Source organism: Amia ocellicauda, chromosome 1, assembly GCF_036373705.1.
Source record: "Amia ocellicauda isolate fAmiCal2 chromosome 1, fAmiCal2.hap1, whole genome shotgun sequence".
Taxonomy (NCBI): Eukaryota; Metazoa; Chordata; class Actinopteri; order Amiiformes; family Amiidae; genus Amia; species Amia ocellicauda.
Window position 1 is genome coordinate 58,826,340 of NC_089850.1, and position 24,257 is coordinate 58,850,596.

The following is a 24,257-nucleotide window of genomic DNA, read 5'->3' on the forward strand; positions in this document are numbered from 1 at the left end:
TGTGACATTATTCAAATGAATAGAATGAAAGCCATGAAGTCAGAATCAGTCCATTGCCCTTCTCTTAAGATTTGTAGAATGTACAATGTTTATAAATCAAAACGCAACAAATATATGTACAATACAGTTTACAAACTGAATTTGTAAAAATAACATTTTACTGACTTTTGTATTTTCTTAGAAGCAACAAAATGTATGTGTTATGTAGGCTGAAACTAGGGTTTGACTTTTATGACCTGGGGCAGGATGAAATGTAATTTGAGAAGCACTGTAAAAGCTCCAGGAAATTGCAACTGGCCACTGCACCTTCCATAAGAGAGCTCAAACATTTGCTACTGCATTGGTTGCCTCACAGGCACTCTTTCCTTGGTTTGCCCATCTGGCGCATGGTGTTGGCCACACGGACAAAGGGGGGATGTGTGCATTAGTCTTAAATTGGTTTGCCCCAGGTTTTATAGTAACAGCTTAGCAATATTGTAGAACTTGCCACATTTGTTAAACTCATAATCCTGCAAAAGTTCCTATGCAAATAGATTGTGTTCAAAACCTTAAATGTTGTGGATATGAATATATACTTGTAATAATGTATAGGTTTTCTAAATGGGTTGAAACCTATCCCGTAGGAAGGCTGAAGTAGTAAAAGTAGCAAAAATACTGTTAAGGGATCTTATATGTAGATTTCGCATTCCAGGGAAATTTCCAGCGATAGGAACACTCACTTCACTGGGACAATAGTGCAGGAACTATGCAAAGTCCTGCGAGGTAAATAACATTTAATAACTAATTTAATAACTTGCCAATTGAGGCGATCAGCACAACCCTGGTGGAGAACAGAGGGATGCTCGCCTGCGCCTGGATCCTCTTCCTTATCGCCTGTGGGACCATCGTATGCGCCATAGTAATCTGGGAAGAGGGCGCCTTCAACTCCAAGCGGACGAGATCGTCACTGACTGGGGAAACCAATCTAGAAGAAGCTGACATCGGCATCACCCTGCAGCTAACAGCACAGGGCCAGAGCAGTGGCCCAAAAGGAGCAACAGGACGCACAGGTCCACAAATACCGAGTGACGTGCTAGTAACCTCTCCCCTTTCGCATATAAACACCACAGACATTAACATGTACACTGATACAATACAACTGAGGATTCGACAGCGACGAGACAGCCACCTGACCAGCGGAAACGCCCGCCTCCAACTGTCTTATCAGTTTACAAAATACTTGAATCTGTCAAGGTGCTGGGTGCGCTCTTATGTGCCCCATAACACTGAGGGAGGCATTCCCATGATCCCAGTTCCCTTGAATGCGGAAGATAACTGTGCTATATGGAAACATTATAGAATAGATATGAGTATTTGCAATACTGTTAATGCATCTGCCTCAAAGTTGACTGAACAAATGCCCTATTTCCGCCCTTATAATACCTCCCAGAGGCCGCCTTCTATCCTTTTGGCAGACTCTGTCCCTGGACTAGCCTGTCAGTATGGTAAAGGAAATGTGTTTGTAGGAAAAAGCTCCTGCAATAGCTCGTGGGATATGGTGGGATGGGGGGTTTCAAATGCAGGAATTACCACACTTGAAGATACATATCTGATCTGTGGAAATCATGCCTATCCTTGGCTCCCTGACGATTGGTCAGGTTCCTGCAATATTGGCTACATCACCCCCGCCATGAGATCTCTTTCAGAACCTCCTAAAGGCCATTGGCGTAATCAAAGAGATATCTCTGAAACTGAGCATTTATTTTCCATATTGATCTCCCCATATGGTATTGGGCGCACTATACAGGAGGTTAAGATACTGGCCTCAATCCTAGAGGAGGTTAGCAATAAAACAACAGAATCTATAGATGATATAACAATAGAGATGACTGCCATACGTACCACAGTCTTGCAGAATCGCTTAGCCCTAGATTTCTCTCTGGTGGTAAAAGGATGTGTGTGTGCTCTTATTGGTAAAGAATGTTGTACCTACATTCCTGACAACAATGAACAGATTCATGATCTCACAGATCACATTCGTAAAGAAGTTACTAAAATCCACCAGACCTCGGAGTGGTCTCTGGAGAGCTGGATAAGTGGCTCCCTAGGAAGAATTGGTGCTATTATAGCCCAGAGTCTGCTTTTTATCCTTGGCATACTCATTCTTCTCTATATTTGTTTTGTACTGATCAAGTGTTGCTCTGCTTGCACTTCTAGAGAAATACAGAACAGCCTTACTCCTGTTGAAATAAAGGAGTCTGTTAAAATAATGTATGAGGAAATGCTGCAAGAACGCAGTGATATAACGGACCTTATGAATATAACCTAATTACACTGAATGATGTCCACTATTCCCCCTGAGATAAAGGTTTACAACTCTAGGGTCTTATCAAGGCTCTGTACAAAAGTATGATTGTCCTTCATAGGACAAAATGGGGGAGTGTGGAAGGAAAGTAAAAATTCTTTCCCTCATATCTATTCTACTCTCTTGTATACTTAAGAAAGATAAGGTCAAGCCAGAAGGACAGGCCAGAAGGAAGCTTGTTTTCTGTTTGTTATTTACGATGAGAATCTTGGAGACAATGTCAAACAGTATGATTGAAGTGCCTGCTCCCTAATCCATGTGTTGACCTATGAACTCTGTCGTATAATTATATATATTCTGCTTAGCTAACTCTCTAAGATAATATAGTAATGACTCTGCGATTGTAACCAGATCTTTGTTTTTTGTGTATAAAAGCCTCTGACTTTTAAATGAAGGCAGAGCGACTTTGGGATCTTCTTGATTCACTGTTCCTCTCCACGCTGTGTGAATTAAAGGCATTGCAACTAACGTTCCAACCATGAAGTCCAAGGAATTGTCTGTAGACCGCTGAGACAGGATTGTATCGAGGCACAGATCTGGGGAAGGGTACAGACACATTTCTGCAGCATTGAAGGTCCCAATGAGCACAGTGGCCTCCATCATCCGTAAATGGAAGAAGTTTGGAACCACCAGCCAAACTGAGCGATCGGGGGAGAAGGGCCTTAATCAGGGAGGTGACTGAGAACCCGTTGGTCACTCTGACAGAGCTCCAGTGTGTCTCTGTGGAGAGAGGAGAACCTTCCAGAAGAACAACCATCTCTGCACCAGACAGAAGCCACTCCTCAGTTAAAGGCACATGACAGCCTGCCTGGAGTTTGCCAAAAGGCACCTGAAGGAGTCTCCGACCATAAGAAACAAAATTCTCTGGTCTGATGAAACAAAGATTGAACTCGTGTCTGGAGGAAACCAGGCGCCGCTCATCACCTGGCCAATACCATTTTTTTCAGCAGCAGTAACTGGGAGACTAGTCAGGATCGAGGGAAAGATGAATGCAGCAATGTACAGAGACATCCTTGATGAAAACCTGCTCCAGAGCGCTCCGGACCTCAGACTGGGGCGAAGGTTCATCTTCCAACAGGACAACAACCCTAAGCACACAGCCAAGCTAACAAAGGAGTGGCTACAGGACAACTCTGTGAATGTCCTTGAGTGGCCCAGCCAGAGCCCAGACTTGAACCCGATTTGAACATCTCTGGAGAGATCACCGACGCTCCCCATCCAACCTGATGCAGCTTGAGAGGTCCTGCAAAGAAGAATGGGAGAAACTGCCCAACAATAGGTGTGCCAAGCTTGAAGCATCATACTCAAAAAGACTTGAGGCTGTAATTGGTGCCAAAAGTGCTTCAACAAAGTATTGAGCAAAGGCTGTGAATACTTATGTACATGTGCTTTTTTTGTTCTTTATTTTTAATAAATTTGCAGAGATTTCAAACAAACTTCTTTCACGTTGTCATTATGGGGTATTGTTTGTAGAATTTTGAGGAAAATAATTAATTAAATCCATTTTGGAATAAGGCTGTAACAAAATCTGGAGAAAGTTAAGTGCTGTGGATAATTTCCGGATGCACTGTATCTTGGAAAACGAACAAGATGTGGCAAATGTTCTAAATGAGTATTTCACAGAGGTTTTTACAAAAGAAAGAACAAATAACATGGTTAACAACCAGTCCAGTCAAACCCTAAGATAGATCAGGATAAATGAGGAGGAGGTACTGAAGGGACTAGCACAATTAAAAACAAACAAATCACCTGGGCCAGATGGGATATTTCCAACAGTACTTAAAGAAATGAGGGAACTTATTTATAGGCTGATAACTCAAATATTCCAAATGACACTTAGAACAGGGGATGTGCCAACTGACTGGAAGACAGCAAATGTCATACCAATCCACAAGAAAGGGGACAAAACTGAGCCAGGAAATTACAGACCAGTCAGTCTCACCTGCATCACCTGTAAAATGTTGGAAAAAATGATTAGACAGAAAATAGAGGAGCATCTTAATGAAAAACATATTCTTGAAGATAGTCAACATGGGTTTAGACGAGGCAGATCATGTCTTACTAATTTATTAGAATTTATTGAACATGCAACTGCAGCTGTAGATCACGTGAAAGCATATGATATAATATACTTAGATTTTCAAAAAGATTTTGATAAGGTTCCACACCAAAGACTGATCCTCAAATTGGAAGCTGTAGGCATTCAGGGTAGTGTAAGTAGATGGATTATGAACTGGTTGATGTCTAGGAAGCAGTGGGTGTCGATTAGAGGAGTCGCTTCTAACTGCAGTGAGGTTGTTAGTGGAGATCCACAGGGATCAGTACTAGGGCCTGTGCTGTTTCTAATTTATATTAATGATCTGGACTCTGGGATAGTTAGCAAACTTGTCAGATTTGCAGATGATACTAAAATAGGTGGCTCAGCAGATACAATCTCTGCAGCACAGGCTATTCAGAGGGACTTAGATAATATTCAGTTGTGGGCCGACACCTGGCAGATGAAATTCAATGTGGACAAGTGCAAGGTATTACATGCAGGTAAGAAAAATGTCCACTATAATTACACTATGGGAGGATCAGCAGGGACACACGCACCCGGGGACACAAATGGAAATTGGGCTTCAAGGCATTCAAGACAGAAAACAAGAGACACTTCTTCACACAGAGAGGCGTCACAATCTGAACAAACTCCCCAGCGATGTGGCTGAAGAAACAATTTGGGTACATTCAAAAACAGACTGGATAGGATCCTTGGATCACATAGTTATTAATGGACACCAAACGAGCACGATGGGGCGAATGACCGCCCCTCGTTTGTAAACTTTCTTATGTTCTTATTGCATTTCGTATTTCACTTTTGTAATGCTTAAAAATGTTTATTTTGTAATTACTGTGTTTCTTCTGGATAAGGGCACCTGCTAATAAATAAATAAATAATAATAATAATAATAATAATAATAATAATAATAATAATAATAATAATTTAGTTTGATATGATTTAAAGATATACTTAGATTTACTTCCATTGCATGTTTTTAGTTTCTTTAATTGTTGTTTGGCTCTATTATTGGTATCATTTTCCTTATCCAATATTTTACAATATAGGACAGATAGCTGTAGCAACTGGGGAAATTAAGGTAATGCACGGATTGAATCTACCATTATTATTATTATTATTATTATTATTATTATTATTATTATTATTATTCCTTGGCAGACGCCCTTATCCAGGGGGACTTACAACATAAGAGCAAAACGAAGTACAAAAATACAGTTAAGTAAACGGCATCAATGATTACAAATTCAATTTAACTAAAATATAGCAATTCAAAATAATACATTTTACAAATTCCAATTTACAATTTACACAAGTACAGTAAGTGAGGTCCTACATCCTGGACGGTGAAAGCTAAGTGCTGTCACAATCAAGGGCTACGGGAAAGGGAGCAAGGAGGAAAACAAAATTGAAAACACAAGAAGCATAATAAATCTGAGAAGTGCTATCTAGCGGGGATAAAATGACTAATATTAGAAGTACTGACTGAAAAGATGCGTCTTGAGTAAGCGTATGGTGTATGTTGCTCAGGAAGAATCTACAGGTGCGTGTCAGCGTGGTGATGTGCTGGGTGTAGGAGAGCGCAGGATCGAGGGTCACTCCTAGATTTTTAGCGGAAGAAGAAGAAGGAGAAAATGTGGTGGATTCCAAGGGGATCGAGATGGCGAGGTCAGCAGAAGGTGAGGAAGAGTGGGGGAAAAACAGGAGATCCGATTTGGAGAGGTTGAGCTTGAGGTGGTGCGAGTGCATCCATGTGGAAATAGCAGACAAGCAGGAAGAGATGCGAGAGGGTATGAGAGGGTCGGAAGAGGGAAAAGACAGGAAGATCTGGGCATCATCAGCATAGAAGTGGTAGGAGAAACCATGGGATGCGATGAGGGGGCCCAGGGAGCGAGTGTAGAGAGAGAACAGGAGCGGGCCCAGGACGGAGCCTTGGGGAATGCCTGTATGGAGAGGTTGGGTGGTGGATGAGGAGCCTCACCATGTCACTTGGTAGGACCAGTCACTGAGGTAGGAGGAGAACCAGGTGAGAGCAGTCCCAGAGATCCCAAGGTCAGTGAGGCAGGAGAGGAGGATGGAGTGATCAACGGTGTCAAATGCTGCAGAGAGGTCAAGGAGGATGAGGACTGAGGAGAGGGAGGCTGCCCGAGCACAGCTGAGGGAGTCAGTGACTGCCAGGAGAGCCGTCTCAGTGGAGTGAGGTGTGCGGAAGCCAGATTGCAGAGGATCAAGGAGTGAGTGTTGGGACAGACAGTCCAAGAGCTGATGGTGGACTGCCCGCTCGGGAGTCTTGGAGAGGAAGGGGAGTAGGGAGACAGGGCGGTAGTTCTGAGGAGAGGTGGCGTCAAGGGTTGGTTTCTTGAGCAGTGGGATGACAGCAGCTTGTTTAAATGAAAAGGGGAGACAGCCAGAGAGGAGTGAGGAGTTCAGGAGGGAGGAGATGAAGGGGAGAAGATCAGGAGTGGTCGCTTGGAAGAGGCAAGAAGGGAGAGGGTCCAGGGCACACATTGTAGGTTTGTGACTTAGGAGGAGAGCAGAAACTTCAGCATCTGAGAGAGGTGAGAAAGAAGAAAAGGAAGCTTGATCGGTGGGAGGTTTCGATGTGATGGGAGATGAGGGTAGAGTAGTGAAGAGCCTGCGGATGTCTGCAATTTTGGAGGAGAAGAAGGAGCATCATCAGCAGTGAGAGATGAGGGAGGAGGAGGGGGAGGTGGGGCAAGGAGGGAGGAGAAGGTGGAGAAGAGTTTGTGGGGATTGTTGACAGTGGATTTGAAGAGTGATTGGAAGTAAGACTTCTTGGCTGAGGTGAGAGAGGAGGAGAATGTGGACAGTAAAGAGCGGTAGACTTCGAGGGCAGCTGGGAGTTTGGTCCTTTTCCACTTCTGTTCGGCGGCACGCAGACTAGATCGGGTTGAGAGCCAATGCTGAGGAGGGGAGGGATGGGCAGGACGAGATGTGAGAGGACAGAGAGAGTCAAGGGAGGAGGTGAGGGAGGAGAACAAAGAGGAGGTAGCACAGTTGACAGATAGATGGGAAAAACAGTCAATAGAAGGTAAGAAGGTGAGGGCAGTGGAGGCAAGGGTGGAGGGGGAGAGGGAGTGGAGATTACGGTGGAATGTGACAGAGGGAGTGGGTGGAGTGGGGAGGGAGGGGAGAAGGAGATGAAGTGGTGGTCTGAGATGTCCATGGGTGTCACAGAGAGTGTTCAAGGGAAGCAGCCTCTAGAGAAGATGAGGTCTAGCTGGCGGCCAGCCCTGTGAGTGGGGGGAGACGGGGAGAGAGAGAAGTTAAAGGAGTGAAGGAGAGGAAGAAATCCGGCACAGTGGGAAGGGTTGGAGAGGTGGATGTTGAAGTCTCCCAGGAGGATGGTAGGTGAGGTTAGTGAGGGGAGGGAGAAGAGAAGAAAGTTGAGTTCATCCAGGAAGGAGGTGAGTGGACCAGGTGGACGGTAGAGAACTAGAAGGAAGAGGTGAGAGGGAGAGGTGATTTCCACTGCATGGAATTCAAAGCTGTGGGTCGAGATAGAGGAGAGAGAGGGTGGGACAGAAAAGAGGAGAGAAGGGGAGAGCAGGAGCCCTGTTCCTCCTCCCCACCCGGTAAGACCAGGGGAGTGGGACAGGACGAACAGAGAGGATAATGCAGCAGGGGTGGAAGAGTTGTCTGGGGAGATCCATGTCTCGGTGAGAGCGAGAACATATACCATGAACATACGTTTCTATCATTTGAGTGTAAACAGTAGTTTTGCATTGCATTTGTTCACTTACACTGAAAGTACCCTCTCAGGCACAATGGATAGGACCTTGCTTACATTAAAGTTGAATCCAATTAAAGACAGAGAAATAATCTATAATTTACATATTAACAAGAAAACAAAGATGACATGACAAAACCGAGGGATTTGAAGGAATGCAACAGCATCACGATTACTCAGTGTGATTTGGCCTTATTGGCATATCAGTGGTCCAGCAATGTTTCTGAAAGTGTTGCTTTGATCCCACTTACACATGCAAGAAGCACAATTAAAACTGATTGCTATCTACAGAGATTGCAGTTAGAGCAGACGTCCCTCACATGAAACCCTAAACACAATTGGAATATAATAATAATAATAGTTTATTGTCCTTCTAGAGTAAATTCATTGCCAGTCTGTAAAACACATACATTTGCTTCACTTTAACATGAACAAACATAGCGTTAAGGGGGGTGTATTGTGATAAGAGCGTTCTAGCCCTGATCTGGAGCTCTGATCTAAAGAAGACCTCTCCCCCAAAGTTACCAGAATTCCTGAGCTCATCGGCCCATGAACTGTTCCACGTCAAAGTGTCAGTTTTGGGAGTCGGCTCACCTAGAATGGGCCAAATGGCTTGGAATCCCTGCTGTGAAAACATCTGGGGAATATGGCGTAGAGGTAATAAAACCCTTTGACGCAGGCGAGAGCCGAAATCCTGAAACAGAGCTACGAACCCAGGCAAACCGGCATTTCCAAACCATGGCATGGATTGGCATCATGGCATGAATCGAGCCTCCCCCAATAGGAGACTGGGGGCTTTCCCAAATCCAAACTCGCAAACTCAAGATCCAATCACCTATGATCCATCAGGCATAAAAAGTAAGGCACAGCATTTTTTCTCTCTCTCTCACCTGAACCGGTAACTCGCTGCCTCAACTCAACTTGGCTCTGTTGCCAGAACCAGAACCGGAAACCAACCAAGTCTTGGCCGGCAACAGAAGAGTTGAACTGGGAGAAGGAGATTGAGCCGTACGAAGAATTCTTTAAAGAACTTTATTAAGTGAAGAACTTTAGAACCTGCGCTGCCCGCCTGTGCCCACCTGATCAGTGGAGGTTTGCAGCTGGACAATTGAGTAAGTCGACTGCAATACAGAAGTGTTCAGTCATTTAAATAGCTATCGAGTCTTAAGAAACTTGACCCGTGGAAACGAACAGGGCCCTGCTTTCCTCAAAGACTTTGTCTTCAAGTAACTACGGTGGAAAACCCTGCTTGCCAAGAAGACATCCTGTGCACAACCGTGGAGCCTTCAAACCAGTGGAAAATCTGTTTGGAAAAGACTACATTTTCGCGAAACCCCAACTTCCAGGAGCATCGACTGAAGTGGAAGTTATTGGACAAAGCCGAACCGGACTGCCTTCGTTCCAAACCACACGGACCTCGTGCCGTGTGCTGTTATCTGATCCCGAAGCAGAGAGTCTTCACTGCCACGAAGTTCAGATAAGTTTAACAGTTTGGAGTTTATTATTCATGACATTTGAGAAATCAATTAGAAATGTTATTCTGTGAGTCATAAACTTTGTGTAATATCATTTAGTATTTTCTTAAATATAAATGAGTGCTGCATTAAACTGTTTTGTTTGACAATTTTAGAAATAAAATCTTCTCATTCCAGTTTAACTGTTTAGTCTGAAATTGACACACGTTAATAGACACTAGATTATAGGTGGCCCTGCCTATCCTTAATCATTGAACAGTAATCAATTAGGGAGAATTGTGGTAACAAGAAATGAGAGAATCTTTCTCGGCACCCAAACGTAAATGAGACTGATATATATAACGAGATGTTATTTGACTTAAATACTAACCTGCATAGTTATTTAATGTCTGACTAACAATACTAATGAGAGACTCACCTTCGTCTTACTAACCGGTATTGTATTCAATGTGTTCGTAATTTTGTGTAACGATTTGTGTGTCATCATATGCGATTCCATGGTCTTTGATTTGGTCACGGAAGTGATTTGTCTTTGATTTGTTGATCTTGAGTGAATTTTAATTAGTTTTTCCCTTTTTGTATAACTAGTGTAGTGCTACATTTTATCTTTGTTTTTAATACATTTGAGAATGTATATGTTTGGAATTGGTGTCTGCGTCCAATTATTGCAGAAATTGAGTTGATACTTAACTCAAATGTATAAGTGTACCTTACGCTACAACACACACGTCAGTATTACAGCAGGGCTTGTGAAGCTACACTGGTCACCTGTCAAGACCTGTAGTAGACAGCAGCAGAATCTTTCTACTGGCGTTCAACTCAAACAGGTAGGTTGCGCTTGCAGGCTGAGGTTTACTTATATTTATATGATGAAAAGTGCTTTGAGATGTTTTGGAAAGATAGGGTGCACTACACATCGGAGTTTTTCAATCGGATTTGCTTTATTTTTAAAATAGAAACCAAGAGGCTGTACAACAGGATCATGGGAAGAAGTGAAACATTAAGTGAGAATAACCTACAATGATATTGAAATGCAATTGAAAACAATGCTGAAGAGATGTCTTGGTCACACAGTAAATTCCTCTGTTCTTTATTCTAACGAGTTTATTTATTTATTCATTTTTTTAAAGAGCACATGACATTTTGGAGAAATTGACTGAATTAATTTGTCAGTTAGATGTTCAGTGGAACAAAAATCCCAAATCCAATCTATCCCGAAACAATCTGTGATTACACAGTCCAGGTAGTGTACCAGATTTATCAGAGACTCATACGCGCGGTCAACGTGACTGGGTATTTCTATTTCCCATACTTTAGGTAACAATCCCAATGGGCACTAAACAGGTACTTATGACATTATAACTTAAATGAAAGTAAAAATGAACTTCAATTCAGCTGCTGATTAATTATGCCCCGTTTCCTCTGGCCACGTTTAGGTGCACCTCCGCGTGGCCGGGCTGTAACCCTACACCTCAACTTTGCTGCCAGCGTTTCCACTCAGTGTCGTGAGGTACAGCTGCACCAGGAAGTGAATGTGAGACGCCAAAGGTCAAAACGCATCCTGGGACACTCGGCATTGTGGGATTTAGTGTTTAAAAACTGGAAGCTGAATTATCTTGAACATTAAAGCGCAATAGACATTGAGCTGAAACGTCTGTGCGATATCTAACAGATAGTCTTATAGGGTGAGCAGATATTCAAAAGTAGAAACCCGGACATATTGAAAAAACATTTATGAAACAGATTACATCACTTAAAAATATGATAGTGTTTGTTGGAGAATTAAGTGTTAATATCTACATAGCTGCTCCCGTTTCATATAGTTACATTTATTGAGCAGCATGTTTGAAAACTGAATATCCGTGTTACTTCTCCCTGTATCATCATCTGATTAACATTGACAATATAGCTTAACTGAAGTATCTTTGATATTTTCCCTTATTATTTATCTGTGGGAGAATTAAACTGTGTTTAAATCTGGCCTGTGTTGCCACTAATAAGGGAGAATATCTAAGATACTTCAGTTAAGCTATATTATCAATGCTAATCAGATGATGATACAGGGAGAAGTAATACACATTTATTTAGTTTTCAAACATGCTGCTCAATAAATGTAACTATATGAAACGGGAGCAGATACGTGGAAATTAACACTTGATTCTCCAACAAACACTATCATATATTTAAGTGATGTAATCTGTTTCATAAATGATTTTTCATTATGTCCGGGTTTCTACTTTTGAATATCTGCTCACCCTATAAGACTATCTGTTAGATATCGCACAGACGTTTCAGTCCCAAATTCATTGCGCTTTAATGTTCAAGATAATTCAGCTTCCAGTTTTTAAACACTAAATCCCACAATGCCGAGTGTCCCATGATGCGTTTTGACCTTTGGCGTCTCACATTCACATCCTGGTGCAGCTGTACCTCACGACACTGAGTGGAAACGCTGGCAGCAAAGTTGAGGCGTAGGGTTACAGCCCGGCCACGCGGAGGTGCACCTAAACGTGGCCAGAGGAAACGGGGTATAATGCAATGCCAGTGCTAGGTGTAAGACTTTGGATAATGATCGGTAGGGAGGTGCAACATCTTCTGAAGCCATTCTGGGAGTGTTGCCTCTTCTGGTTGTCTAAAGCCCTCTGGAAGAACCCTGAAAAAACATTATTATTATTATGATGATGATTATTATTATTATTATTATAATGTACGATATTCTAAGGTACAGCATATTTCCCTACAATGGAGACATTTCTCCGTTTCTCCTAACATTTCCTGTCTAACCATTTCTCCTAACCATTTTCTGTGTCTCCTAACAGCTTGCCGTTTAACCATTTCACATCCATATATGGTCTGATCTGATCAAATAAATGATAATTGCACACCTGTGACTTGACTGCGTCTTCCCTCTGAAAATAATCTGATTGAAGGGATAATAATTGGCCTGTGAGTTATGGCTGAAAACTGAGCATTTAATAAATCCTCTTACAATAATAATAACCACTACATACCCTGTAAGTTAAGTCTCCCTCTGGTCCCCCTCATTTTGGTCCCGCTGTTCATCTGCCACTCTCTTCCCAAAAAAGAGAGCCAGGCGCTGACGGAAAGAGGCCTTCTCCTTCTTCGTCCTCCTCTTCTCTTTCTGCTCCTCTTCCCTCGCTGCCGCCACCTCGGCCTCTCCCCTGCCAGAGAACAGCACCCTGAGCCTAGCGAGGGTCCTTCTCATCTTCTGCAGGAGAGGATGAGAGAGAGAGAGAATGAGAGAGAGACGGGGAGGGGAGAAACATGTAACGACTGGTGCCCTGACAGACACACCTGTATGCTCACAGGCCAGAGACAGAAACAGTGAATTCAGAAAAGGACATGTCCCTCTTTCACACAATCTCAACACATTCTCTCCAAAGACCCTGTTGACGTCACAGACCTCGTTTCACAATAAGCTAGCTTCAAACTAATGCAGCTCTCAGGCTCCTGTATAATGCAGCAACAGACACACAGAGAGGGTTGATACAGTTCAGTACAGACACACCAGCAGACTGACTGCACACTACAGTACACGGACACGGCTCTGACGGACACGGCTCTGACAGACTCGGCGGAGAGCAGAGACTGAACGGCACCGCACTTCTCTCCCAGACACACAGACGATTCACTTGCCGTTGGTGGAGTCTCTGCTTCGGACCCAGGCTCCTCCCTCTGCTCTTCCACTGCTCTCTGGACCTCTTCCTGCCCCGCCGTCTCCTGCAGCTGTGTCAGAGTGGGGTCTTCGGGGGAATAATAAAAGAAAGTCCCGACCCAGGACACTTCAGGGAGCGGGACCTGCAGGCCTGTGGGAGGAGGGGGGCTGGGCTGAACGTACAGTTTCTCTCTATCCCGCTTCCACCTTTCTTCTCTTCGGAGTCGGAATTCCTCCCTGGAGTCCTGAGTGAACTGCTTCCCAATCCACTCGCATATTCCCGTCTTCTTCCTCTCTCTCCCTCCAATCTCTTTCTCTTCACTCTTCTCCCCCTCTTCTTGGCTTGTTTTTTTATCCTCCACTGCCTTCTTCAGCCACAGGGCCAGGCGCTGACGTAAAGGGGGCTTCTCCTTATTATTCCCTATCTCTTCCTGCCCCGTCTCCCCTTCAGCCTTCTGCTCCTCTGCCCTGGACTCTGGAGCCTGCAGCCCAGAGGACTCTTCCACTGGTCTCTCCCTTTCCTCCTCTCTGTCCATCTCCATCTCATCTTCCATCTCCAGACTCTCCCCCCACTCCTCTTCCTCCTCAACACAGTCCTCCCACTCCTCCGACTCCTCTTCCTCCTCGGCACTGTCCTCCCACTCTTCCGCCTCCTCTTCCTCGACACTGTCCACTCTCTCCTCTTCCGGCTCCTCTTCCTCAACACTGTGCACACTCTCCTCTTCCGCCTCCTCTTCCTCGACACTGTGCACACTCTCCTCTTCTGGCTCCTCTTCCTCGACACTGTGCACACTCTCCTCTTCTGGCTCCTCGACACTGTGCACACTCTCCTCTTCTGGCTCCTCTTCCTCGACACTGTCCACTCTCTCCTCTTTCTCCTCCTCAGAGCAGCAGATTGGGAGGGGACAATCTGGGTCCTGCACTGATGGGACCTCATCCATGACATTCACATCAGGAGGAAGACATGCTGTGAGAAAGTACAGGGATGTTAAGCACATGTGAGTACAGAGCCGCTGCAGCGACAGTCTGGTGAGCGCAGACACCATGTTGGGCCTGAGAAACTCTATTCATGGGAGCTAACAGTGTTGGCCTGAGTTTCCATCATTTGGAGATGATCTACTCAGGAGGAAGATCAGCAGACTGAATTAGTACAGTTTTCAGGTTTTTATTCTTTAAGTTGATGGGGCTTTTTGACACCATTGTGAGTGAGAATATTAGCTTCATGTACAGTATGTTACTCTGACTCTCATTAACACACCTAACTCAGGCCCATAATGGAGAGTCAGCTGACCAGCAGGCAGACATCAGGAAACATGACTGGATGGACAAACTCAGAGCACCAGCTGTGATGGGACAGAGGCTGAACACAATGCTAATTGAGTAAAACTGCTTCCAGCTCTCCATGGCCACACTGGTCACAAACTACTGGCCCTTAAATGTTACCTAGCTCTCTGAAGATATAGGAGTCCAAATGGTTCCTCCAAGTCTGAGTTGTCTGATGCAGGCTTTGTGCATGCTCAGACAGCAGGGAGTCGAACTTCTCCAACAGTGCGTTCGTCTGGATCTGGCTGGCGATCTGGAAAGCGGTGAGAGTTCAAATGTGCATGAACACAGATACACAAAAAGAGACACCGTCAGGGTGGGGAGAGTGACAGTGATCTAATGGATACACATAACTAATGGACACACTCACACAGATAGTGATCTACTGGATACACACACACACACACAGACATGTAACTCATGGACACACACAAAAGCACAGAACTAACGGACACAAAAGCACATACATTGGCATCAAACAAACCAGCCCACACACAGACACTGAAGTACCGGAGACAAACACATGGACACTGATGGACTAGACACTAACACACGCACAATGACACTGACAGTGGACGCTCACCCACACAAACACAGAGACACTAACGCTGTTCAACAGGCTGAAAAAGACATATTGGTACTGATAGGGAGAAACTGACTACCTCAATAGATAGATGGTTGAATGAGAATACCATCAAAGTAGTTTCTTCACCTATAACGAGGTGCTCCAGACTTGGACAGAATCATCGAAATGTTTTCTAAAAGAACATACTACCATATTGAGCATTACACCCTTTTTGCTGGGCACCTATAGGACATCAATGAGGGTATAAAGTACCCCAAACTTTATCCCAGATTTCTCCTGAGTCTTTTGTTCTCTGTTGTTTCTGGAAATCAGCTACACAGAAACTGTACTGAACCTGGCCTGCCAGGAGCAAAACAGAAAGCTGACAATTGCACATCACTTACACAGTCGTGCTGTAACAGTAATTCATAATAATTAGTAAGTATTACTAATGCTGTACAATGACATTCAAGAGTGAAGCTTCATCACAGCGAGCAGACGGCTCTCTCTCTCCCTCAGGTACTCACCTCCTCTGGGCTGCTCACGGTGAGGTGCTGGCCCAGCTCCTGCTTCAGGCACTCTGAGTCCCGCTTCAGCAGCTGCAGCATCATGGAGGCCCGGAGCATGTCGGCGCTCATGCGCAGCTGCTCCTCCACGGAGGCGAACACCCTCTCTGCCTCACCCTGCAGCTTCTCTCGCACCTGCGCCGGCAGTGGGACGGGATTTAGGACGCAGTGACATTGTGGCGACAGCAGTTTGTACAGTCACACTCCGGATCCGTCCAGCGGTGAGAACTGGCCGTGATCTACTAATGCTATTAATACAGATAGTGCTGCCACCAATAGTAAGAGCTGAGTATACTACTACAACTACTGATTTTGATCATATTTCTTAGTAAACATTATAATAATAATAATAATAATAATAATAATAATAATAATAATAATAATAATAATAATACAATAATCATTAGGCTACGGTGTTCTAACAATAATAGTAAGATATGACTCACAGCTTGGTTACTGCGGCAGCTCATTTTCTGCGACGGTCAGGAAACAATAAGATCACGGATCAAAGTCGGTGAAAATGCGTTTGTTAAATCGCTGGGTCTCTAGTTGTCTCTCTTCGATGCTCTCTCTCCGTCTGTCGGTCGCTGAATGAGCGCCTGTCCGTCTGTCGCTAACGCCACCAACTGGCATCACTTGTGACGTCACAGCGGAGCGGCGTTGCTCGCTAAACGTTCGAACGCGTCTCAGTAATCTCCGTGTCTCTTCATTAAAGAACCGAGACCATCCTCGTTGCTGTTTTATCTGCCCGTTTTCTGCGATCACTTAGTCGCAGTTACAATGTGTCGTCACTCTGAATGTCGCTGCCTGTGCTGACGCGTTGTGGACACGTTTCCTGTCTGCTCCCTGGGTCCGCGATACAGCGGCTGTCTCTTACTGGGGGTAGTACCAGTTCAAAGGGCGACAGGACGGTGTTTCTGGAGATAACTGGACAGCAGCCAGGGGTCGTACAAAACCCCCTCTAGATTTGTATGTAACCTCTCTGAGGTGTGTAGTGCGTGGATACATGTGCTCATTGCTGGTTAATTAGCATAACACATTATTATTATTACTAACACAAACAAGCAAGGAGCCTTAATGCCTTACAATTTTCGAAATACTAAATGTATGCCATTCACTTGCCATTTTGAACATGATAGTGTTGTACTAGAAACACTCACACATAGATACTGAACTAATGCACACACACACTCTGACAATGAACAAGCACCTGCATAAGCCTACATGCCTCTGTCTCTAAATAGGATCCCATCATAATGACCTATAAGATGAACACTGTTAGTTCACGTAATAAAACACATATTTAAGCAATGATTTCTGACAAAAGATTTTTTCTTGCACCTTCCTCGATGGCTGGCACAAACAGACTGTCTGAGTATCCCTGAGTCGTGGACAGACTCTGGCCACCTGGCTTCAATATGTGAAATGAGGCAGGTGGATTCACAGATCATCTGGGAATAATTGCGGTCAAGTCATGAATGATGGACAGTTTGGACGCTATTGTAAAAGACTAATACCCTACTGTCTGGCATTGTACCATTGTCATTAAAGTGCTGTACTATTTGCATCAGTTTCCGAATGGTAGTTCATTTTTAAATACATGTAAGTGATGACGTCATAAGTACCTGTACATTAATGCTGTGAAATGATTTCCTGTTCACAAAATCTGCCTCATTTGGTCCCGAGGTGCCTCGATGGGGATCTAACTGCAGTCCACAGCACCAATGACGTTGGGCATCTCTGCATATTAATGTAGTCAACCTAATAAACATGATAATGATAGGATTACCTTTACATTAAATTGCATTAAACCCAGAAGCAGCACTTTTGCTGATATTTTCAGCATCACCATCTAGCAAAAGAGCGCAGCCCTATAGTCTGTGTGACTGTGAAAGGTTGTATGGGTCATGTACCGATGTGTTACCATTCTCCCTGCATGGTAGGAGATTTCTGCTCCTTCTGCTTCTAATAAAAGTGGAAAAGCTTCCCTCCTTGATTGATCTTCTGTGGATCTGTGTCTTTGTATGTGCACTGTGTGATCTCCATACCTTATAACATGGGGTGCTTCCACATCTGAACACAAGGTCCCATCAGTGACGTCGTGTACGGCCAAGGAAACTAGTTCATTCTGAGTGAGCGATCAGCCCATGGATTCATATATTTATTGGTTTATGTAAGTGTTTATTTATTAAGTGTGAAGGTTGTGAAGGTGAAAACCTTCATTCCATTATTGGTGTAGTTACTTCTTGTTATGTTAAGTGGCATCAGAATTGTTATGATACTGTAACAAATGAAGTATATTTACTAGGTGGGAGGCATTTTGGTGCTGTTGGACAGACATTGACACGAGATTCTCAATTCAGCTCCTTTTATGGTTGGGGCGGGGGTGGAGGGGGATGACGACACTGTATTTGGCAGTGAACAAAAGAAACAAACTTTTACCCTCTGTGGGTCAAAGACAGGATTTGTACTAAGGAAACCTCGGGCTGACCAGACGACCATCGTGGCCAAATTAAGATGTCCATAGGATGAACTGTCTCTTAGTGTCTTATAGACATTACATAAATACAAATTCCATAATTAACACCATGGTTTTACTCACCAACCATGAGAAATAATATGAATTGAAATACTTTAAAGCGTGGCAGAGTAGAGTGTAACTCCCAACCTACCCCAGGCAGTACGACAGCAATTGCATAACATTAGTTCACAAGAAAAGTTAACTTTACACTTAGACAATGAATATTTAGCTTTGCTAAATAGTGATTCCTGGAACACAGATGTGTGCACACTGGAAGTACTATGTACAACTGCTGCTCAAGCAGACAATTGGGTCTATAATTTTATGGTATAAAATCAGTATCATCCATGCTTTCCCTATATCATATTATAAAACAACCCAAACTCAGTCCATAACCCAAGTCATACCTTTTCATCCTCCAGCCGAGTAATCACTTCTGCTACACCACGGCCCCGCAAGAAATCTGAGACTGGGATTGGCATGGATCGTGCTGTTAAAACAATAACAGGAAGTTATTACAAGTGTCAACATGTAATCAGAGTTGAAAACTTCATACATATATGATCACAGAAATGTGAATGGGGGTACTCTTAGATCAACAGACCAGGTTTTTTTGGCTATTCCTGAGTCTAGATTGAAATCAAGGAGATTGTGCCTTTGCCGTAAGAGCTCATTGGTCCTTGCTTTTAAATCAAACCGTAAACTAATTTTGATAGCCTTGTGTTTTAAAATATCTCAAAGCAAATTGTATTTTAGCAAATGAATGTCACAGGAATGCTTATCCTGTTTTTCACTAAACCATTTTAGGGCATTCTGAGATGGTGGGAGTGTAACAGATTACTTGGGAGCCTGTAGCTGTACTATGCCACCTTGAGTTTACTGAGGACAAGGAACTACATCATTTAGTTCCCCAAACAGAACTCTTTTATCCAGAAGAAGCGAAGTAATCAAATACCAAAATTGTTCATTACAAAGCTTTATTAAATCATAAAACATTGCCATGTCACTTCTGCAATAAAACAAGGTGAAAATGATCTTATTCATAACAGGTATATCATATTTTTTAGTTGAGGTACAAATCCATTTACACCAAAAGAAGGCACAAGTCAGTTCCTTATAGACAGTACAATTAGGAAGATATTACACAAATAAATCAATATAGTTATAATTAGTTGTAGTAGAATATAGTACACAAATAACCCTGTCTATCAGTTTCTTCTAAATAATCAACATTACCAGCTGTATGTTTTCGATTAAACAATGGCAAAACTGCTCACAGAATGCTTGAAAATTAAAATATAAGCCAGCTGTGTGCACACACTAAAAAACATGCAGACAGTCACGCATTCAGTCCCACCGAGAAGAGAGGCAGTTTAGCAATACAAAGTAAAAAATAAAAAATATTGTGATAAGTGCTAATCGTTATATCAACAACAAAAAACACAATAATAATAATAATAATAATAATAATAATAATAATAATAATAATAATAATAATAATAATAATAATAAACACATGTGCACTTGATAACCAAAATACAATATAGGAAGAATAATAAAGACCCTACTACAGGTGTCATGGTGAATGATTTGAAATTGGATTGACCCGTGAATATGTTACCTTGTGTTAGAAGTGAATAAAACTGGGCTATAAAACAACAATTAGCAAATTAGCTAGCTACGATAATGTTAGTTTGGTTTACCTGTCGATGCCATTATGGGGAACGTGATTTGTCTGTGGTCCTTCAGTTTCTTTGTTTGTTTTCCTTCACTCTGTTTCTGGGTGATTAAAAAAATAATTACTAAGGCTACTCCTTTAATCCAGAACAATGTCAATGGGTACAGCAGAAATGACTAGCTCGCAATCATACAGTAAATTACACCTACCTAACTTTAATGTACAGTGTCCCGTTATGGAACACTGTGAACCCCAATGTTACCCAACACCTCACGTCTCAAATTCTTGTCATTTCAAGTGTTGAAACTGCTGCATGTAGATTTTGTAATTCTCCATAATAAAGTGTGATTTACTATCAATTCTCCATTGTGTTTTGCTAGTTTCACAAAAAACTGTAGCTAGCTAGAAGCAGGAGTTTAGAGCAACGTCCCAACTGAGATGCCACTTTCAGCTAAATTATGCAGGGGAATCGATAGCAATACATTAACGTTAGGAAAAACTAACTAAGAAAAAAATCATAGTTTGTGAAAAAGTAAAACCATGTTTTATACTTTGACGAATGCAACTTCACGCCATACCATAGCCCCTCTGGGCTCTAAAATTCACTAGCGATTATGAATCCACCAACATTATTATATTCATAATTAAAGAGAAACTACTTACATTTTCACACTCATTCACCAAAGGGCTGCACAGCGCAGGTATTTCAGCAGGTTCTTGTTATTTTTCAAACAGCGGGTTCTTGGGCTTTTCAAAACCACGGCGGGTTATGCAGCTGATAACACCATATCCACGCTGTTGGTGTTTGAACCTGAACTTTCAAAAAAAATTCTCATGTTTATTTTGACTTTTTTTCTCAAAAGTTTATTTTGATTTAAAATCTCAAACTTTTGACTTTTTTTCTCAAAAGTTTATTTCGAGTTAAAATCTCAAAACTTTTGACTTTTTTTCTCAAAAGTTTATTTCGACTTTAAATCTCAAATCTTTTGACTTTTTTTTCTCAAAAGTTTCGCCTTTTTTTCTCAAAATATATATATATTTTTTCTCTCTTAAGTGGTCCTAATGCTCTTCCGTACAAAGGAGTGGCTACAGGACAACTCTGTGAATGTCCTTGAGTGGCCCAGCCAGAGCCCAGACTTGAACCCGATTTGAACATCTCTGGAGAGATCACCGACGCTCCCCATCCAACCTGATGCAGCTTGAGAGGTCCTGCAAAGAAGAATGGGAGAAACTGCCCAACAATAGGTGTGCCAAGCTTGAAGCATCATACTCAAAAAGACTTGAGGCTGTAACTGGTGCCAAAGGTGCTTCAACAAAGTATTGAGCAAAGGCTGTGAATACTGATGTACATGTGATTTTTTTGTTCTTTTTTTAAAATAAATTTGCAAAGATTTCAAACAAACTTCTTTCACGTTGTCATTATGGGGTATTGTTTGTAGAATTATGAGGAAAATAATGAATTTAATCCATTTTGGAATAAGGCTGTAACAAAATGTGGAGAAAGTTAAGCGCTGTGGATAATTTCCGGATGCACTGTATCTTGGAAAACAAACAAGATGTGGCAAATGTTCTAAATGAGTATTTCACAGAGGTTTTTACAAAAGAAAGATCAAATAACATGCCACAGGTTAACAACCAGACCAGTCAAACCCTAAGATAGATCAGGATAAATGAGGAGGAGGTACTAAAGGGACTAGCACAATTAAAAACAAACACATCACCTGGGCCAGATGGGATATTTCCAACAGTACTTAAAGAAATGAGGGAAATTATTAATAGGCCGCTAACTCAAATATTCCAAATGACACTTAGAACAGGGGATGTGCCAACTGACTGGAAGACAGCAAATGTCAAACCAATCCACAAGAAAGGGGACAAAACTGAGCCAGGAAATTACAGACCAGTCAGTCTCACCTGCATGTGAACTGGTTGATGTCTAGGAAACAGAGGGTGTCTTAGTGGAGTCGCTTCTAACTGGAGTGAGGTTGTTAGTGGAGTTCCACAGGGATCAGTACTAGGGCCTGTGCTGTTTCTAATCTATATTAATGATCTGGACTCTGGGATAGTTAGCAAACTTGACAAATTTGCAGATGATACTAAAATAGGTGTCTATTTACACAATCTCTGCAGCACAGGCTATTCAGAGGGACTTCAGTAATATTCAGTTGTGGGCCGACACCTGGCAGATGAAATTCAATGTGGACAAGTGCAAGGTATTACATGCAGGTAACAAAAATGTCCACTATAATTACACTGTGGGAGTAATAGAACTAGATGAAGTAACGCATGAGAAAGACCTAGGAGTCTGTGTGGACTCCTCACTTTCTCCATCCAACAATGTGGGGAAGCAATAAAAAAGGCAAACACAATGCTAGTGTATATTGTCAAAAGTGTAGAACTGAGAACAAGGGCAGTGATGTTCAGACTGTACAATGCACTAGTTAGAGCTCATCTGGATACTGTGTGCAGTTCTGGGCTCCACACTTCAAGAAAGATATCGCTGCTCTAGAGGCAGTTCAGAGGAGAGCAACCAGACTTATTCCAGGTCTGAAGGGAATGTCCTACTGAGAGACTGAGGAACTGAACCTTTTCACCCTGGAACAGAGGAGACTACGTGGGACTTGATTCAAGTCTTCAAAATCATGAGGGGCATCGACCACATCAAACCAGAGGAGCTTTTCCAGATCAGCAGGGACACACGCACCCGGGGACACAAATGGAAATTGGGCTTCAAGACATTCAAGTCAGAAAACAGGAGACACTTCTTTACACAGAGAGTCACAATCTGAACAAACTCCCCAGCGATGTGGCTGAAGAGACAATTTGGGAACATTCAAAAACAGACTGGATAGGATCCTTGATCACTTAGTTATTAATGGACACCAAACGAGCACGATGGGGCGAATGACCGCCCCTCATTTATAAACTTTCTTATGTTCTTATTGCATTTTGTATTGCACTTTTGTAATGCTTAAAAATGTTTATTTTGTAATTACTATGTTTCTTCTGGATAAGGGCACCTGCTAATAAATAAATAATAATAATAATAATAATAATAATAATAATAATAATTTAGTTTGATATGATTTAAAGATAAACTTAGATTTACTTCCAGTGCATGTTTTTAGTTTCTTTAATTGTTGTTTGGCTCTATTATTGGTATCATTTTCCTTATGCAATATTTTACAATATAGGACAGATAGCTGTAGCAACTGGGGAAATTAAGGTAATGCACGGATTGAGTCTACCATTATTATTATTATTATTATTATTATTCCTTGGCAGACGCCCTTATCCAGGGGGACTTACAACATAAGAGCAAAACGAAGTACAAAAATACAGTTAAGTAAACGGCATCAATCATTACAAATTCAATTTAACTAAAATATAGCAATTCAAAATAATACATTTTACAAATTCCAATTTACAATTTACACAGGCTAGTACAGTAAGTGAGGTCCTACATCCTGGACGGTGAAAGCTAAGTGCTGTCAAGATGTAGGGTCACAGTCAAGGGCTACGGGAAAGGGAGCAAGGAGGAAAACAAAATCGAAAACACAAGAAGCATAATAAATCTGAGAAGTGCTATCTAGCGGGGATAAAATGACTAATATTAGAAGTACTGACTGAAAAGATGCGTCTTGAGTAAGCGTATGGTGTATGTTGCTCAGGAAGAATCTACAGGTGCGTGTCAGAGTGGTGATGTGCTGGGTGTAGGAGAGCGCAGGATCGAGGGTCACTCCTAGATTTTTAGCGGAAGAAGAAGAAGGAGAAAATGTGGTGGATTCCAAGGGGATCGAGATGGCGAGGTCAGCAGAAGGTGAGGAAGAGTGGGGGAAAAACAGGAGATCCGATTTGGAGAGGTTGAGCTTGAGGTGGTGCGAGTGCATCCATGTGGAAATAACAGACAAGCAGGAATAGATGCGAGAGGGTATGAGAGGGTCGGAAGAGGGAAAAGACAGGAAGATCTGGGCATCATCAGCATAGAAGTGGTAGGAGAAACCATGGGATGCGATGAGGGGGCCCAGGGAGCGAGTGTAGAGAGAGAACAGGAGCGGGCCCAGGACGGAGCCTTGGGGAATGCCTGTATGGAGAGGTTGGGTGGTGGATGAGGAGCCTCACCATGTCACTTGGTAGGACCAGTCACTGAGGTAGGAGGAGAACCAGGTGAGAGCAGTCCCAGAGATCCCAAGGTCAGTGAGGCAGGAGAGGAGGATGGAGTGATCAACGGTGTCAAATGCTGCAGAGAGGTCAAGGAGGATGAGGACTGAGGAGAGGGAGACTGCCCGAGCACAGCTGAGG

The 24,257-nt window shown here is 42.7% G+C and overlaps 1 protein-coding gene across 2 annotated transcripts; it reads right to left on the reverse strand.

The window, feature by feature from the left end:
- Window positions 1-12,143: 12,143 nt before the first annotated feature.
- Window positions 12,144-17,561, reverse strand: LOC136754904 (cilia- and flagella-associated protein 251-like). 2 transcript variants are annotated; one of them, XM_066711151.1, is made up of 6 exons: window positions 17,382-17,561; window positions 15,718-15,891; window positions 14,746-14,878; window positions 13,284-14,269; window positions 12,638-12,855; window positions 12,144-12,279 (listed from the first exon to the last, which is right to left on the reverse strand). In XM_066711151.1, exons 1-5 carry the CDS (start codon window positions 17,526-17,528, stop codon window positions 12,646-12,648), a joined length of 1,650 nt encoding a protein of 549 aa, XP_066567248.1. In that variant the 5' UTR covers window positions 17,529-17,561; the 3' UTR covers window positions 12,144-12,279; window positions 12,638-12,645. The 2 variants fall into 2 exon arrangements, with proteins under 2 accessions (XP_066567248.1, XP_066567256.1); XM_066711159.1 differs by lacking the exon at window positions 17,382-17,561 and adding an exon at window positions 16,203-17,369.
- Between the last annotated feature and the right edge of the window lie 6,696 nt (window positions 17,562-24,257).

What these genes read in the sequence shown, in the direction of transcription:
- LOC136754904 (XM_066711151.1), bottom strand. Translation starts at nt 17,528, where the DNA reads ATGTTTATTAGGTTGACTACATTAATATGCAGAGATGCCCAACGTCAT. An exon ending in TTCACAGCATTAATGTACAG is followed by an intron (nt 15,892 to 17,381) that starts GTACTTATGACG and finishes CTGCCGGCGCAG; the next exon opens with GTGCGAGAGAAGCTGCAGGG. An exon ending in CTATATCTTCAGAGAGCTAG is followed by an intron (nt 14,270 to 14,745) that starts GTAACATTTAAG and finishes ACTTTCTCACAG; the next exon opens with CATGTCTTCCTCCTGATGTG.